This window comes from Toxorhynchites rutilus, chromosome 2 (genome assembly GCF_029784135.1).
Source record: "Toxorhynchites rutilus septentrionalis strain SRP chromosome 2, ASM2978413v1, whole genome shotgun sequence".
NCBI lineage: Eukaryota > Metazoa > Arthropoda > Insecta > Diptera > Culicidae > Toxorhynchites > Toxorhynchites rutilus.
Window position 1 is genome coordinate 225981775 of NC_073745.1, and position 20200 is coordinate 226001974.

The following is a 20200-nucleotide window of genomic DNA, read 5'->3' on the forward strand; positions in this document are numbered from 1 at the left end:
GGTGGTTAGATACTCCCACTAGATACTCTCTCTTCTCTAAGGGGGGCTGGCATACAAATGAAACACAAATTTCTGCATTACTCGAGAATTAATCAAGCAAATGAAACCAAATTGAGCATATTGAGGTTTTAGGGTGCAATAAATGTTTCTATATGGTTAGACTCTTCACCCCCCTCTCTAAGGTGAGGCTGCCATACAAATGAAACACACATTTGTGAATTACTCGAGAATTAATCAAGCAAACGAAACCAAATTTGGCATGTGAAGATTTTAGGATGCAATAAATATTTCTATTGTGGTTAGACACTCCTCCCGCTCTCTAAAGGTGGGCTATCGTACAAATGAAACACAAATTTCTGCATAACTCGAAAACTATCAAACAAATGGAGCCACATTTTGGCATGTGAAGGTTTTACGGGGCACCAAACGTTTATATGGTGAATACACTACTCCCCTCCTCTCCAAAGGGGACTGCCATACAAACGAAACACAAACTTCTGCATGACTCGAGAACTAATCAAGCACAATTTGGGATGTGTGGGTTTTTGGGTATGAGAAATTTTTCTATAATGGCTCTCTCCTCTTGAATGGAAAGGAGGTCCCATAAAAATATTACACATATTTCAACCAAAAATATTCCAACCAAACATGACAATTGAAAATTTTCGGAAAACTCTGAAGGAAAAAAGGAAAATTCGGAAAAATAAATTCCCATATGTTCTAGTGACATAGTGACATAGTGACAAGTGCTGTTAGTCAATTTGATGTTTGCGCTAGTGAAATTGATCTTTGTTCGAAACTGGAAATGGATTTTAATGTGATGAAACGCACTCCTATACCTTCTTCTATCTATACCAAAAAAAGAAACGCCAGATGTGTTGATAGGAGCAGAATTCGAGTAAGGAATTGTCCGATTTAGGTCTTTCTTTATTCTATCATATTTTCTGTATAAAACATTTATTCCATGTAACGGAGAAACATGTTATTTGCAAGTGGTTGAAAAATCTTGAACGAGAATTGTGTCTGAAAATAATCTGATATTATAAAGAAGAGTTTTGGTAAAAATACTTGGAAACGAACGTAAAAATACTTGGAAAGAAAACGTGAATGTTTGATGGTATTGATAACAAAAAACAAATTTTGGGCGGGACGAAGTTTGCCGGGTCAGCTAGTTTTTAAATAAAACTATGCCTCTAAATCTTATTCCTAGTATGTAATACTATGTCGTTAATTCTACACTCGACAAAAAATATGAGAACAGAGCGCGAAGTCGAAATTTTCAAGTGATTTTAGAAATGCTGATACTTTGAGAAACACCAACGCATGAAGATGGGTGTTCGCGCGCAACCGGTTTTAATTTCGGATAATTAACAGATTTGAATTTAAACACAAAACATTCAAATACAACGCAAGCACATACATTCCACATATTCTATTTCTGAAGACGATCTCTTTTCTCAGTCTGTTCTGTTCTACTGTCAGCTGTAATCACGAATTATCGACCAATGCAATTCCCAAAAAAACTGTTCTCCCGAATTGATATTCAGAGTTATTGCTCAATATGAAACAGGTCAAGCGATACTGTGTGAGTAAACAGGTACACAATATCACTTGACTGTTGTTGATCATGTTCACTCGTGATGTTCAAATTCCCTTTTGGCAATAACAATGGGATAAACATCATTTTAAAACTTCATTCAAAGCTACATGTTTTGAGATGTAATACTTGAATGCTTCTATCTTTTTGTGTGTAGGTGTAGTGGATATCAATGTTGGATAGAAAATGAAAATATTTTCTCTGTTTTTTTAAATATTTTGTAGATTAACACAGTGTTTTAAGCACCAAGTCAATAGTAAATCAATCCAATTAACTTTAGCAATCAGCATTCATTTGATTTCAAGAATGCTCCTGTAGGTCATTTTACTACAGGAAAAAGTTTTTATAGAATTGAAAAGTTCCCTTTTTCTAATGAATACTTTTTCAATAAAGCAAATAATCTCAAATCAAAGGGCAGTTTTGAAAATTCCAATAAATTCTGTACAAGACTCATTATTTATTATTCATTATTCGGCTATTTTTGCCTAATTTTTGCTTTTGCTTTGATCGATTCTCTTAATTGGCTTTCTCTTACGATAACCATGGCCTTCCAGACAGATTTTGTGCCACATAAATTCAATATGAAAAGAAACCAACCAATTATGAGTAGTCAAAATTGACAAAACTAAGAACTTCAGGGATGATAATCTGAGAGAGGGTACATTTAATTAACTACAAATCAAAAAAAAACTAACAAGCATTACAAGTTCCGGTTATGATTTATCTTCTGTTAATGAGAAATTTATGTTTTTTTTAAATATCCGGTATCCGGCTGGATACCAAATACAGACCGGATAAGCAGGATTCCGAATATCCGTTTCATCACTAGATTAGACTGTTGTTTTGTACTTCCCGATGGAAAAATAACTGCCTGCTCCTCGCTGCTAGGCCTCTCTGCTAGCTCACAGGAGAATCACAAAGGCGTGAGGGTTGTGATGCAGTTTTCGCTTCTCTTCAGGAGCTGAACAAAGGATATTAACTAGTGATGAAACTGATAGTAGTTTGGCCGGATACCGGATGTCCGACAAGATTCGAGGATTTTCTATCAGAGTGATAAGATTCTTGTAGAATGTGTTTTCAGGGATGATAATCTGAGACATTCACTACAAAACATGCTTTATGGCTTTATGGAGCAATGCGTATGGCTTTTGATATCGTTTGAAGAAACAACAAGATTTATAAGTTGTAGCCTCTCCTGTATATACGAGACAATGTCACACTTTGCTGCATAAAAATGCATTTGACTAAGACGAGACTGCATATAGAACACCGAACTAACCTCGCATGAAAGCATATTTAGCATTATATTAGAAAACCATTTCCACTACTTGGGGAAAGATCCAAATTACTTAATGCAAGCTTTTTGGACCCGAGAATTATTCCAGACTATTTAGAAGTTCTTGAAACTAAGTAAAAGAGACGAAACCTTACACGAGAAGTTTATGACATCTTTTTAGACTGTTTCAACGGAATGGCAAACAAAAATCATAGTCTATCGCGTTCTGGAATAATATACCATTGCAAACGAAATCGACTGTTATGTGAAAACATTTCGAATCGATCGCAATCAAGATCCATACATTCGGTAGCAATTCTAAGGAGTATATTCAATTGACAAGATTTGTTAGAAATAATATTAATTCAATTTTGGGAAAAATTGTAGCATTTCAGTGGTCAAACATTATATATAATAACGTATGAATGATGTTAATGAGCTATTTTGTTAAGGTTTATCTTGTGTTAATGAGAAATTATTTATATTTTTTAATATTCGGTATCCGGCCGGATAGCAAATATTTGCCGGATAAGCCGGATACCGGATAGTTACCGGATTTCCGTTTCATCCTAATATTAACCCATTCACATTCAGATTTAATTTTCAACAGAGTGGATCAAACAAATATGGTTCGATCAGACATGCATAGTGCTATTTCACTACACTACTGAGCGTTCGGAAGCGCACAATGATATGCAATTGCACAGCTTGAAAATGTGAGGTACAAGCATAATAGCATAACAACCATAACATAACAACGTACAACCATAATAGGAACATAGCAGCTCTGCTTTTCAGCTTTGCAGCGATTTCGTACAACCATAATAGGAATAAGGCAGCTTTCGATATAGCAATAATTGGCACGTAAATGTCAAATTATACCAATTATGGTAATACAAAAATACATGTTTATTTCGACAAAATCGTATAAATTGATCGAATCACATCATCAAGAAGGTTGTGATGTATGCGTCTACACTGTGTCTGTATCAAAATCGCCACTTCACAGTATAAAAATCTAATTTTTTGACCGCATATTCCTTAGCAAAATGCTACGAAATGGAACATACTATTCTCAAACTAAATTTTGACTACGTCTTTCAGGAAGGGTGACAATTCAGAAAACAGGTCACGTTTTTATGAAATAAAGTTAACGTTAATAACTATTTTCACAGCGAACGGATTCTGACGATTCGCATACCAATCAAATTGTAAACTGTATAAGATTTGTTTGATATGCTATACATTACAATTCCCTAATCCCTAAACGTTTTAAATTAATGAAAACTGGGAGCATTCCGATTTTCCCATACTTTTGTTCTGCCGATTTGTGTGCTTCCCGTACCCGTACCGTCAATAACGAGCAACTAATACATTCGTTTCTGCCCGGTTCCAACTATGGTATAAATAAGCAATCCACGATTTGAACCTACACCACTTCTCATTTGGTGGTCTTCGGAGCAACATAGTTGGTAGTGAACATCGAGCAAGAATGGCCCTCCGTATCGAAATGTGCTTCGACAAAGAAGGTGTCAGCAGCATACGGAAAATTTTTGTGCTAGTGCGGATATGGAAGAATATCCAGAATTTCGGAAACGGACATACACTGCATTCATTTAAATAGAACGTATCTTTCATGGAAATAAGCTTTCAAATCTCAGTAGTAAACCTTAAACTTTTTCCACCCGAAACTTTGAAATAGACCCCTATATTGAAAGGTTAGACGTAGTCCCACGTCAAAACAAGCGGATTGAATAATATAATTCCGTGGTTCTACGTCGAAGATTCGGTCGTGTCCTAGATACACCCCCTTACATTTTTTTCAACAAAAGAACAAAATCGATGAAGAAGAGATTTCTGATGATTTAAAATCATATTAGAGCCTTCAAAAATAAGAAATATTTCCCAAACTAATAAAAAAAACTCACTCGTATTGCCATAATATGTACTATTGCGAGGATAGGTACCTTATTATTATATGTATCGTAAGAACGATTCAGCGTAATTTGCATTTGTAAACTCTTAATTTTTCGTTACATTTTTCGTAGAGTGAATTCCCTATACAAAAATCAAAGACGTAGTCCTACGTCAAAAGGATATGATCATCTGCCTTTCTACCAAAATACGATGATGGACCATATGTTTACCATGCGACAGGTCCTCTAGAAGTGGTGTGAATGCAGAATCCCTACGTACCACATTTTCATCAATTTTGAAGCCACATGCAATCAACCAACGACATAACTGGATCATAGAGAAAAAAATCCTCTCTTCTGCTCATCGAGTTTTAATACAAACCAAAATTATTATTTTTTTATTAAATCGTTTATTTTTACAGGCTCAGTTACATAAGTTTAAAGGAGCCAACAAACCAAAATTGATTCATATTAAATTTTACTACTTGGGATGCTCCCTTTTGTGATTGTGCTTCGAACACTTCCGTCATAATTAAATTAATGCAAAATTTCCAAAGAACATTCGAGTTTTCGTGTACACAGAGTTTGCTCAAACAGACCGAAACAATGAAAATCAGAAACGAAGTTCTGCTGTAATGTTGGAGTCTTTATTGGATGTGTTTTTTTTTTTTTTTTTTGAATGGTAAAGTAACTTAATTTTCCAGATTTACAGACTTCCCTAGACTGCATACACAATATTTTTAACCTTTTCTGGCTATAGATTAGCATTTTATCTCAATAAGGGAAGCTAGTCATCAGTGGATAAATTAGTCAACATTCTAGATAAATGAACGATGCTCGACTGAATAAACTTAATCCAAACAGACAAACGACTGTTTGCGATATACACTTCGATTCCACCAATTTTATCTGCAAGTGGCTCGATCACCCATCACGCATGCTGAAGACTGCGGATCAAAGATTTCACTATCGTGACAGGTAGCCTCTTTTCCGGATCCGAAGATGCACACGAAATACTGATAACAATTATGTGGATGCGGGAAAATACCAATAGTCACATCACGACAAACTTCCGCTGCATCGATTGGTGGCAGAACAGTTGTCGTAGTAGTTGGAGCGAGAGTCGTCGATGTGGTTGCAACTGTTGTGGTGGTTGTCGATGAAGTTGTCGATGTAGTGGTTGAGGGTTCTACTGTTGAAGTGGTTGTTGGTCCCACCGTCGTTGAGGTAGTTATAGGTTCCACCGTTGTTGGAGTTGTTGGTTCGACGGATGTTGTCGATATCGGAGTTTCCATAGTTGTTAATTCTGCAGTTGTAGTGGTTGAATCAGCAGTGATGGTAGGTTGTGTAGTAGTGGTAGTCGGTTCAATAGTAGTCGTTGTAGTAGACGGTTCGCTTGTTGTTGTGGTTGGCACAGATGTTGGAACGGACGTGGATATTGTAGTTGTAGTAGTTGATTCCAGCGTTGTACTAGCGGGTGTTGTCGTTGTCGTCGCTTCAGTAGTGGTGTCACAAGGCCCGTGTATACACATTCCTTCGCTGAAATGTTCGTCTTGACCACACTGCTTGAAATGTGGAAATCCAGCCGAACATTTGTAATAACTGGTACAACTTTTAGAATTTTCCAAAAGCTCATCTTGCTCCAAACAAACAACGTCTGGTATTCTGCAGGATGCTTCCTGTGCCAACTTACACGTGCCGGATACCATATCAAAATAAAGCGAGTTTGAACACTCCATTGGGCGTGGAGTGCCTTGTAAACAGACATAATACCTAGAATAACGTTCTTAAGAAAACTTTGCCCTCGAAAATGTGCTATTTTAAACTAACCTGGCACAATTTTGGCGACTAGAATCTGGTAAAAATACTATCGAAGTATCCACAGCCGGGCAGGTCAAGTTACAGAACACATTCTGTGCTTGGTCACAAGCACCAGTCTCTGAGTTGAAAAGTAGTCCAGTGGCACATTCCTGTGGGAAGGCTGCATTTCCCACACATAACGTATACTTCGCACAATTGTGAGGGTCAGGATGTGATGTTATTTCATCCGGGTCATTGCATAACTCATCGGAAGCCATGAAATCACTTTCCACACATTCAATTTCTTCTGCCCTCTTACAAACGAGCGTCTCGATGTCAAAGTAATATTCTTCGGGACAGTTCAATTCTACAATGTGCCCAGCTACGCATGCTAGAAATTTTTGGCACGACCCTGGTAATGGAAATACTATCCCATGTTGTGCCACGAAGCCATCCGAACAACGGATGTCTGCACTGACTACGAACACAATTACTTCCAACGTTATGATGAGATAACTCCACATATTTCTCGTAATGACCTTTTCTCTGGAGAAATCACTACAGAACTGAAGAATGACTTTTCATGGAAGACTATATTGAAACCATTCATACAGTTATCCAACCCTGAATTGGCTATTGAGATTAGCGTTAGATAATCATAGACGATAGCGGCTATCGTTTTCGACTATTCCAAATAGTTCAAATATACTCGTCTTTCAGGGATTGAACCACGCCGAAAATACAGCGAACCGATAAGCTAATCGTAGGATGTTACGGAACTGGGTAGCCTATCTTATCTGCATAGGGTTAGAATAATTTTTGACGTCATAAAAATGCAAAGCACATGATTTTCGCCACATTATTTTTTTCAAACATTCTTTGGAAATATACATGCTGAGTGTTATATTATTAGTAATTCAAACGAAAAAGCGTAGTCTTTTTTATATTGACATTTATAAATTGCGATTTCCCAAGTGTAAACTATTTTTTGAATTAGGAATAACGCTAGTCCTAACTTCTTAGTTACTCATTTATTTAGTCAAAAATTAACAAAAGCAACAACAACAAAAATCATCGCTGAATACCCTATCTTTCACGTAAATGAATCTATGCATTCAACAAGAGTACGACAAAAATTCTTTACTGATTGTGCATATATATTTTAAATCCCATGCATCATATTCATACGTATTCCCAACAAGTCGTATGGATCGGGGAGAAACGATTTGTTTTGTATTTAGACGGGGTATATCTGGACTCAAGTAATCAATACCAAGATGTGTGCGTTTAGTGAGGAATTTGAAAATATTCCCCCGACGTGTGTGCAAATGAGATTTGCGTACGAAGCGAAACGCCAGCACTGAAACACGGGCCAGTACCCATCAAACTGATGCAAGTACTTTGTACGAGCGATAGTCGCTCAGATTTCTCACTTTATGAAAATGCAATTGCATGATGCATTTTATTGCTGCCGACAGCTACCGACGTTTGTTCTCATAATGTAACCCCAATGGGGGAAGATTGCGGTTTGCTATATGGAATTTGAACCGAAACAACTTTTTTTGTCGAATACAAGCGGATCAGTATTATTTACGGATGAAGCAATTTACCGATATGATGCCTTCACAATTAGCCAATTTTATGCCGAGGGCGACAACGTTGATAATTTAAATCTGCGTCGAGGGTAAATATTTATGGTAATTTCCAAGTGAATCTACTAGTGTCAACGGGAAGTGCAAACAAAGAATCGTATATAAAAACAACCATATTGAATCCTCCGTACGTAACAAGAATCGTGACATGACTTGAAAGATGCTGGTAACACACAAAGGTTGATTATGCCGATGGCAGTAGAATGCATGCAAGTAGCTGTTTTGAGGTCGAGCCGCGCATTTTATTTCGTTGAATGATTTTTTGTGCATTTTTCTTTTACTTATTTTTGAGCCTCTTTTCACACGTTTCGACAGACGGTGCTAGCTTATCCTCGTGAAGTGATCTTATCGTGTGAGCGCCGGATACGTGTTTATTTACGATTACGTGGGTGAAGGTTTGTTTGGAATTTACGAGCCGGATGACTAGCTAACCGGCAATCTGAAAATATGTTTAAACAACTCGAAACTCATATTATTCCAGCATAAAGATTTTTTTTCTTCAATATCTTATTTGGTGTAACAATCATAAACAAGCTTAAGTATACAACATTTTCAACAGGATTCAAGTCTGGAGAGCGAGCCAGCCAGTCCAAAAATTAAGTTTGTGGTCCTTAACCCATTGCTTAGTTTCCTTGCTGATATGAATAGTAGCATTGTTTTGATAATGTGAGAATGTGAGAATGTGAGATTTTTTTGACGATATCCACACAAAAACGGTAGGAGAGAGGATTTCAGAACATGTATGTAATCCTTGAATGATGTTAAAGCTATCTTGAGCTTTCCAGTTGCACAGAATCCCACCCAAACCATACACGAGCCTCCACCAAAATTGCTGGTTGAAAAATACTGTTCCTCCTTCCGTAAATCACGCGTAAATCACCCGTTGAAACCATCAGGACCGTCCAAATTGAACTTTTTTTCGTCAGTGAAGATAACCTATACATTGAAGAACTTTTCGTTATGGTATATAGCAAAATGTATTCTTTTGGAAGCATTCATTGTCACATCATACCATATCCCACTGTCGGTTCATGGTAAAACTAAGACGTCTTCCGATTTGAGATGGTGTAAGATGAGGAGCTTTAACCTTTTAAGCCCTTTTTATGTGATGATTTTTTACCAAAACATGACGAATTGTCACCCGAGTAACATTTGAATTGAATTATTGCTTTATTTGCATAGGGGTAGTGGGGGCAAATTGGTCATGGGGGGCAAAGTGGTCACCTTCTTGTATGATAGTATAACTATTGACTAAGGATGCCGTATTGATAATAACTTTAAGTTTGAAGAATTTAGTGACTTTTGAGTCACCCTATACTTCAGTAGAGCTGTCGCATGTCAAAATATAAATAAAAACAGACATTGCTCTCTCGATAGCCATTCGGCCATAGTTCTGTGCGCATGGTACCTAAGGAATTTCTCGTGAAATTTAATTTGTTTGATCTGATTTGTTGGACAAATCATCAATTTGAACGACTGTTCACATATTTTAGGAGAGCTGAACAGATATTTTGTTTAATCTCAGCGATTATTCAGCATAGAAATTACTTTGATGTTTAGGGGCAAAGTGGTCATAGGTGAATAACAACTTACAATATTCTGTTTACTAAAGCTGATATACCTCATCACATTCTGCTCTTGAAGAGGTTCCTTTTGTAGCTTTGACCCTGGAAAAATATGCCACTCCAACTAAACCAAGCCTCATTATGCGGAACGTTATGTGTTTCTTACTACGTTTTTGTATGCATTAGAAAATTTGAATTGAGACTCTAGGTGAATAGGCCAAACTTATTTTATACATGCCTACTATATCAAGTATGATTTGAACAAATTTGGACGAAAAAACCGCATAAATCTATCCCATTTAGCTTGCCAATTTACCCCCACTGGGTGACTACTTACCTCCAAGCAAAAAAAATATATTCGAATTTTCACCTTTTTTATAATGATTAAAAATGTACTATTTTGAATTTTTATAGTAACAATGAATTGAACTATAATATTCTTAGAAAAACGTGAATTGAAGCGGTATGTGGACGCTGGAAATGGGCATATACCTTAGGGTGACTACTATGCCCCCACTTCCCCTAAGCCCCCACTTCCCCTAACCACTAAATTTTAAGGTATTCGAAGCTGTTATAGCTATTTCCCGCTTATCGCGGTCAGAAAGCTTCGAGGTCTCTTCTTCTTACCGTATCCTTGAGGATTCGCCAAATAATTTAGTACTACTTGATGGGACCGTCATTTTCCTGATGCAATGCATCGATTTGTCTTTCTTCTCTCTCCGTGAGCACTTTTCCCTTCGGCATTTTCCAGATTTATTGATCAAAACAACTAAAACAACGGAAAATGTAAGTGGTCGTATAGAAACTTGACACTTGAAAAATACAAAAACATTTGTTTACGCTCAGCACACACACATATGAAAATCATGCAATGAATGGGAGCCACCATTCAATCTTTCCGGGAGATCACTTCGAGTGAAGCTAGAAAGCTATCTTTCAACACCGTTCACCGCCGCTTCCGGAGTTCCTCAAGGCAGTAAGTTGGGACCTCTATTGTTTTCCATTTTTTACAATGACATTACCACATTTTTGAAACCAGGTTGTGTTCTCATCTACGCAGATGACTTGAAAATTTTTCTCACCGTAAAATACATTGAGGATTGCCGTCAGTTACAAAGCCAAACAAAATGATAGGAAGCATTGCCAAACGTGTTATCATGACATTTCATCGCAAGAAGGAACCAATATTTTTTGACTATTCTCTGGAAAACCATGTGCTAGCCCGTGTCAATCAGGTGAACGACCTCGGAGGGCTACTGGATCCGAAACTTACTTTCAGCATACATCGCTCGACGTTAGCTACCAAGGCCTACCGTCAACTTGGATTTATCTTGAGGATCTCCCGAGAATTCACGGATCCTTATTGTTTGAAGGCGCTATATTGTTCATTAGTGCGCCCTATTTTGGAAAACGCTTCTGTAGTGTGGATGCCCTATCAACTATCGTGGATCCTACGTATTGAACGAGTACAGAAAATGTTTATTCGTCGTACTCTCAGCTCCCTGCCATGGCGCTGTCCTCAGAATCTTCCGCCGTATCCTGACAGATGTCTCTTGCTAGGTTTGGATACTCTTGAGCAAAGACGGAAACTTCAACAATGTACGCTCGTCGCCAAGTTACTCAACGATGAAATTGACTCGCCCCTGCTGCTTTCCCGCATCAATATGCGTGCGCCATCCAGAGTTCTTCGTTCGACAAGCCTTTTACAGTCCGCGACACACCGTCCTATTTTTGGTCATCATGAATCCGTAAAGGGAATGATTCGTGCTTTCTCGATAGTAGAAGATCTGTTCGAGTTTTGGGAGTCATCTGCCAGATTTCGTCGAAGGACGCATTCGTGTTTTTAATGTGTTTGCATTTTTAATTTTTTTTTACGTTTATATTCCTTAAAACATATGTCAAATGAACAAAGAAATAAAAAATAAATAAAAACCTAGAATATAAATTGAAGCATTGTTTGTTAAAATGACACAAAGCAGCAAGATTATTAAGTTTTCAACAAAACGACATTTCCTCGTTACCGTATCATCAACTTCGAATCTTGTTTACGAAGACTTCCTTTCTTCCGGCATTCCGTGTTTCATAGATAAACAGAATAAAAATTTCTTACTGGTTGAATGAACTTGTTCGAAATTTGTATTGATACTATCCTTCCAAACACAAAATCCTGCTCCGAACACAGGATTATATATTCGTCTCTACCACAACTACCACACATTCCGCGATTATGAAAGAGCCCTATGACGTTGCCATGCGAGAGACAGCAGTTCATTTTAACCGATAGTAAAAAGTTCCGAGAACATATCTTTCCATTGCAATCCCTTCCAAAAGTGGTCCGTCATCGTCAGTCGTTCATTTTTCCGATCATAATGACCAAACTTATTGCGTTTGTTTCTAGCAACTAATTCGGAATATTATTTAAGTGCCGAGTCTACGAAAGGTCCACTGATGCGCCCAAAACCATCAATACAGTCAAAAGTCTCTCAAATAATTTTCCAGTCAATTTTTTATTGGAATCAATAACGGAAGGGTCACAAATAAAATAAAAACGAAACGAAATGTTGTTTTTCAAGGCTTTCCTGGTGTCCCAACGCAATGTCTTTCGTTAGTAAATAATTCTTGGAATGATTAACATTATCCGTTGTGGTTCAACAGAGTGGAAGAACGCATTCCGCATCCTAAAAGGGAAATGAATTTCCGGTAAAAAAACGTCATTGTTACAGAAACCGAACATAAGCAAGATCAATAGACAAAAAACGGACGCCTGAAAAGAGATGACAAAAGTTTCAGCAACGACACGTTGGCCGCAATCTTAAAATCTAAAATTCGATTAAATAGTTTAGGTGCAGCTCGAAATACTAGTAAACTGATATTACGCAGTCTAGTTAAAAGTTTAACCAGAGTATGTAAGAACATCATCAAACAAATGATTAATGGTTTGTGTAATATTTTTCTATGCAACACATATTTTCAATGGCACAGATTTTGTGTATTTTTGGAAGAAAAGTTACAGATGAAAGAGATTTTTTCCTTCCAGAACAGATAAATATGTGGCAACACTAACCACAGGATCTCAGTATTGGTAGTATCGTTTTTCAATACGAACTAATTGGATGAATTTGCATAGAATATACTGATACACGTAAGTGATCACCATTGGATGCAACTTTCCTACCACTCTGACTCTGAGTCAAAAAGTACGCTACTTAGAACGATTCTATTCCTTGCATTCCTTTCATTTGAAAATGACAAAATTTGGTATAGAATAAAATTATGAAACATTACGATTAGTGGAATTAAGTACCATTTGAGGAGTCAAAAATAGAGATAAAAAGGATATCCGATAACTATCCGGTATCCGACCGGATAATAAATATTGGCCGGATAAGCCGGATACCGGATAATTACCGGATATCCTTTTCACCGGACATTAAAAATTATTCCTTATTAACCCTCTACAGCCCAAGCTCGCCTTTAGACGGGCTTCGCGGATTCTCTTTTCAAATTATTCAGACGTTATTTTCAATGTTCACCCCCCACTAGAACGTCTTTAGAATATTTTCATCTATCACACATACACATTGTTTTTATGCTGGCAGCTTTCTGCTAGGAGTATTTTATGTTGAAATTCGGAAATTCGAGACAAAAGTGGAGTAGGTTTTTTTAGATAAATAAAAAAACTTGGGCGGTAGAGGCCTAACTTAAGATAAATCATAATACAATAAGCATATAAATATCATTCACATGTACATACGGTTAGATTACTGAAATGTCAGGAATGGTATTATGTTTATCAAATTATAGCTGACCCGGCAAACTTCGTCCCGCCCAAAATTGTTTTTTGTTATCAATACCTTCAAACATTCACGTTTCCTTACTATGAGCAAGTTCATGGGTCCAATCGCAGAACTGTTCATTGATTGATCTTCTATTCGACCCCGTTGAATTTACCTTTTACTATAAAATTCCTAATATTTCTAACAAAACTCGTCATTATAATATCAGATTATTTTCAGACACAATTCTCGTTCAAGATTTTTCAACCACTTGCAATAACATGTTCCTCTGTACAAGGAATAAATGTTTTATACAGAAAATTTGATACACCAAAGACAACCCTAAATCGGACAATTCCTTCTTCAAGTTCTGCTCTTATCAACACATTTGGCGATTCTTTTTTTTCGTATAGATAAAAGAAGATATAGGAGTGCGTTTCATCACATTAAAATCCATTTCCAGTTTCGAACAAAAATCAATTTCGCTAGCGCAAACATCAAATGGACTAACAGCACTTGTCACTATGTAATTTTTTTTTTTTTATCTGTATTATAGTGACTTTCAACTCATTTGGCTGGTTCGTCACTTCTACTTCCATTTTTGGAAGAATGTCGGGAGTGAGAATTGAACTCGTGACCTTGAGCGTGAGAGGCATGGATGTTACCACTACGCCAGATCGCCTTCATCACTATGTAATTGTAGAACATAAGGGAATTTAATATTCCGAATTTTCCCTTTTTCCTTCAGAGTTTTCCGAAAATTTTTAATTGTCATGTTTGGTTGGAATATTTTTGGTTGAAACATTTGTAATATTTTTTATGGGACCCCTCTCCATTCCAGAGAAGGGAGGTGTATCATACCATTATAGAAACAGTTCTCATACCCAACATGCCAAATTTGGTTTCGTTTGCTTGATAAATTTTCGAATAATGCATAAATTTGTGTTTCATTTGTATGGGAGCCCCCCCTTAGAGAAGAGGGAGGACTATCTAACCACCGTTAAAACATTGATTGCACCCAAAAACCTCCACATGCCAAATTTGATTTCATTTGCTCGATTAATTCTCGGGTAATGCAGAAATTTGTGTTTCATTTGTATGGCAGCCTCCCCTTGGAGAGTGGGGTGGAGAGTCTAACCACCATAGAATCATTTATTGCACCCTAAAACCTCAATATGCCTAATTTGGTTTTATGTGCTTGATTAGTTCCCGAGTAATGTAGAAATTTGTGTTTAATTTGTATGGCAGCACCCCCTTGGAGAGGGAGGAGGGGTCTCAAACTATCACGAAAACCTTCCCCGGCCCCAAAAACCCCTACATACCAATTTTCATGTTGATCGGTTCAGTAGTTTCCGAGTCCATAAGAATCAGACAGACAGACAGACAGAAATCCATTTATATATATATATATATATATATATATATATATATATATATATATATATATATATATATATATATATATATATATATATATATATATATATATATATATATATATATATATATATACCAGTATTAACTTTCTATTAGTACTCAGAATTCATCAGTGGTAAATTCTGATGAATTTCCAGCAGAACACCAAAGTGATTTCGGTGTTTTTGTGTGGTCTCATCTTTGACCAAATTTTTGATCTGACTTCTCAGGTGACCATCCTTGAAGACAGTTATAAGTTTTTTTAATCTCAATAAAAATGATTGATTACTGTTCGTAGAACACGTGATTCTTACTTATATTCTACCAGTAATAGAATTATTTCACTCACAAAAATATCAATGTTATGATATAAAACCATTATCATTATTATTATAAAAATGTTCCAGATTCTTTGTAGAAAACTTGATACACTATATTAAATATTCATTCTGAACGAAAAATTTAATATTCGTTCATAATTCTTAATTAAAAATGTGTTTATTTCTTTCTAAAATTTAACGCTTTATTTGCTTGTATTAACTTATAAGGAGCTTCGAAGCTGGCCGGATATCCGTCATCCGGTATCCGGCCAAACCACCAATCATTTCATCGCTAGTGGAAAAACTCGAAAGTTAGTTTTTTTTACAAGATTTTTTATTAATTTTCTCCCACAAATGCATGATAAACTTGATTGTTCCTATCAACCAAATTAATGTTCCCGAAACGCTGTACAATCCTTTCTTTGACTCTATTTGACAGTGTTATATCTTTTACTTTTGACGCAATTTTATTTCAAACATGCCAACAGAGGAATTTGGGAGAAAAAATGGGTTCTACGGTGATACCGAGAGGCGCCGAGTCTGACTAATCGATAAGTTATCGCATTGAAAATTATGTTTCCGAAGCAAAAAAAAAAACATTTGAATTTCCTCTTCCGAAGACTAAACTATAAAACGGACATTTTGAAATTTGAAAAAACAACTGTTTCTCAAGTTTCAAAAAAATTATCAAAACCTAATAAAATGTTCGCATCTCCATGTATTTATGTATGTATGAAGGATGAAATCTTGCGCAACTTTTGAAATGGATCGATCTGCATTTATCGATTATTTTCATCAACATTCAATTAACATTCAATCAGCAGTAAAAACACTTTCTGATGTGTTTCACGATCAGGAGTGTAGTCAACGAAAGGAATCGACCAAAGCAGATAGGTCCTTTTCAAAAGTTACGCGAGAAATATTGCATTAAAAAACAGGTATTTGCAATCGAACATTTCAAAATTTTGTGTTTGTTTGGCTTCAGAAAAATAATGTTTTATGTAATTTTCCAAATAATAACATGGAAGTTTCGAAAGAAGAAAAAATCAATCGGAAATTTGAAGAGAATGTCTTGTAATTCATTTACTCTAGAAATCACAAAATACATTTGATATGATGTGAAAAATTGAAACTGTACACCGTATCCAATATATTTTTGTAATTCATTTACTCTAGAAATCACAAAATACATTTGATATGATGTGAAAAATTGGAACTGTACACCGTATCCAATATATTATCATATCCTTTTTTGCCGTGAAGTTGCCGGCCTAGAATAGCATCTTACCGGATTCTTACAACGCGAGTAAAGCCTATGGAGATTGCACGGGGGAAATGCCGTGAACAATAGCAACGGAAATAGTGCCATGGGCATCAGGTTCGACGCCAGTATTCTGGTTATATCATGGAAAACGGACATTTTCTTATCCCATCTGTTTATTTTATTAGGCTGTAACAGAGCCAAATTTATTCGTGTACATTTTTATCAAACGATAATTTAGTTGTAATATACAACTTTTTTTTTGGCGTAAGGATATTCCTATATTATCGATACATTTTTCTCTATTACACAGTAGCTTTTAAAGCGTTAGACTATTCTATCGATACACATGTGGCAGCTTTTTTCGGCGAGAGAATGAACACGGTCCCCGTGAGAGTCGTGTCAATCCTAGCATGGCATCACTGCTAGCAAAGATAACCATGGGATCACGAGAACGCGACTATGTACAACGAGTAAAGCGGCCTGGAGTGGGGTCCCAAAAACATGGAAACTTTCGAACTTTTTTTTTAAGAATGCAGAGGTCACTTTTGTATAAACGAATGACCACAACGTGCAATCCCAAACCGTAGGGAGAGTAGCAAACACTCCAGGAAGATCTTCGAAGGTTCAATTTGTATGAAAATTTTGTTCACGGTGTTTCTGTGATTGCGTTTCTATTTATTAGGCTGTCAAAAAAGTCCTGCGGTATTTTTTTGAATTTTCATTTGTTCATAAAATTAGTTACAATCATCTGTTTTAAGTCAAATATGCGCCGTTTTGTTCGATGACTTGTTCCCAACGAGAAGCCAACTTCATAATACCCCTGTTATAGAAAGCTCGCTTCCTTATTGGCAAAAAAAACTCGGATAGACAATTTTCACAGGCCTCTTTTGTGGCTAACTTCTGACTACCTAGCTCGTCCGCCATGGACAAAAACAGGTGGTAGTCACTTGGTGCAAGGTCCGGACTATACGGCGGATGCAAAAGAACCTCTCATCCGAGCTACCGGAGCTTCTGGCGCGTCACCAAAGAAGTGTGTGGCCTGGCGTTATCCTGATGGAAGACAATGCGGCCTCTGTTTATCAAAGATGGCCTCTTCTTCATGAGTGCTACCTTCAAGCGGTCCAGTTGTTGGCAGTACAGTTCCGAATTGAGCGTTTGGCCATAGGGAAGCAGCTCATAATAAATTATTCCTTGACAATCCCACCAAACACACAGCAGAACCTTCCTGGCCGTTAATGAGGGCTTGGCCATCGTCTGAGCCGCTTCAGCGGGCTTCGACCACGACCGTTTGCGCTTCACGTTGTCGTAAGTGACCCACTTTTCATCGCCAGTCACCATCCGCTTCAGAAACGGGTCGATTTTGTTGCGATTCAGCAGCGATTCACATGCGTCGATACGGTCAAAGATGTTTTTTTTTGCGTCAACGTGTGTGGCACCCATACATCGAGCTTCTTTGTGAATCCAAGCTTCTTCAAATGGTTAATAACGGTTTGATGACTTATCCCCAGCTCTTGGGCGATGCTACGGCTGCTACTATGCCGGTCTTTCTCGGCTAATTCAGCGATTTTGTCGCATTTTTCCACGACAGGCCTTCCGGAGCGTGGCACATCTTCGACGACCTCTACACCAGAACGAAAACGTTGAAACCTTCGTTGTGCGGTGAAAATGGAAACTGTATCGGGTCCATAAACTGCACAAATTTTATTGGCAGCTTGAGATGCATTTTTGCCTTTGTCATAGTAGTACTGAAAAATATGTCGGATTTTCTCTTTATTTTGCTCCATATTTGCGACACTATAACTCACGAACGACTTAACCAAACAAAACACTGTCAAGGACTATAAAATACCTTTCCAACAAGCTATAGTATGACTCGATACAATGAATACAACTAGAACTACGCGCTTACAACGAACGACACCTCGCGGAAATACCGCAGGACTTTTTTTGACAGCCTAATACTTCAATGTCAATGTCACATAATTCATCAAACTTCTTTTAAAAAAGTGCTAAATAATTCACATACAAACTATAGATCCCGAAGGGTAAAGTAACAGGGTAACAAAAGTTAAAAGACACATTTGCAAAAGATTGTGTAGAACAGAAACATCCCATGCGCAGAAATCAAATCATGAACCTTGGGCACAATTTGGCTCTCAGAATACATTGACGGTTGCATGTCCGATGCACGAATAATAATAATGATACATACATGGGTACATTACTGTGAACCTGCTGAATGATGTGATTTGACTCAGGGCTACGCCGGCATAGAATTGACAATGAGCCATACTTGGAAACTTGTTCGCTGATGGGTTATCACATATATCTTATTTTAACTATCCTCTGTAGAGGAAATGCGTGCGGCTGTGTACGTACATATATTCGAAACGCAGGGGGTTCAAAAAGCCATTCAGGTATTCAGCGGATAAGTGAAGGAACAATTAAAGCAACAAGTTTGCACATTGTGCCTTCGCATCTCTTCCACTATTCATAGCACCTTTGACAGGGATCAGATCTCTGTACCACGTTAAATAAATGCTTTGAAGCTTATCTTTAAGAATCTAAATTAAAGTCCCAGTGATGAATGTATCCACGAATGCATTGTATCACTCTTCCCATTGGCGAGTTTTCATTTCAAGGTTATCCTGACGTCAATAATGTAGCCAAACAAGTTTCGATAAAACAATTATTATGATTCGCTGTTTACAAACACAATCATCATGAACTTGAAAGCGAATGAAAAATGCCAAAAATAGTGAGTTAGACAGTCGACACGTTTTAAGAACATCAGTTTAATCCGTTAGCCGTTTGTTTCATCCTGTGTGAAATTAGTTTATGGTGAAAATCACCACGAAACAAACATGCAACGATGGATGGACCGAATGTATGTAGCGTACGTAAATGCGTAAATCCCGCTACGTGTTCCTCAAAGATGCCTCATCGAAATCCTGTGTTAAAAGAGTCTCCGTTGATGGTACGAAGCCGGTGTGTTTACTAAGCGAATTATCATGCGATCAACTTCAGGGCTTTCTATATGTCCCCGCAATAACCCTCCGTGATGAAAATTGATTCACAGCTGATTTTATGGCTTCTCTCCACCCATGCTTCTGCTGCTCCGTAACAAGTAACAACAAACTATTTATGCTATAACTACAGCTGTTACACAAAAATAGCACATCTCCTTTTCTATGTACCAATAAAAACTGTTCAGAGGAGAAATCAACAAAATCAGATCGGCAAATGTACGTCTAGAAGGCGTTAATGTATTACAACTGTTGTAAAAAAAACGTACGAAGAGGATTACTGCCGTTATACGTATAGTTGTCCCATGTTACTTTTTGACAATTTTCACTTTTCTTCATAAAACGATGTATTCATGCATAATCTTTCGTAAAACACCAAAAAAAACATATTGTTTGTTCCCTATATTTCAAAAAACAACATCAAGTTCAATTGTCCCATGTTGATATTCTAGGCATAGCTGTCCCACTATGAATTTTTAAACTTATATTCAAGCTTGATTGATTTATATGAGGGGAACTTATCACATTTCATTAGACAATAGCTTACTGCTCATAAAAAACTCGGTGTATTGCTAAACTGAAATGCCTCAAG

The 20200-nt window shown here is 37.1% G+C and overlaps 2 protein-coding genes across 5 annotated transcripts in view; both read right to left on the bottom strand.

Moving 5' to 3' along the window:
- The window catches only part of LOC129766535 (PTB domain-containing adapter protein ced-6), a 96572-nt gene that overhangs the window by 49964 nt on the left and 26408 nt on the right, over positions 1 to 20200 (bottom strand). The gene's annotated exons all lie outside the window — the stretch shown is intronic.
- Positions 5606 to 7161, bottom strand: LOC129766536 (spore coat protein SP65-like). The gene is made up of 2 exons (XM_055767109.1): positions 6620 to 7161; positions 5606 to 6562 (listed from the first exon to the last, which is right to left on the bottom strand). The coding sequence occupies exons 1-2, from the start codon at positions 7111 to 7113 to the stop codon at positions 5695 to 5697; spliced, it is 1362 nt and encodes a 453-aa protein (XP_055623084.1). The 5' UTR covers positions 7114 to 7161; the 3' UTR covers positions 5606 to 5694.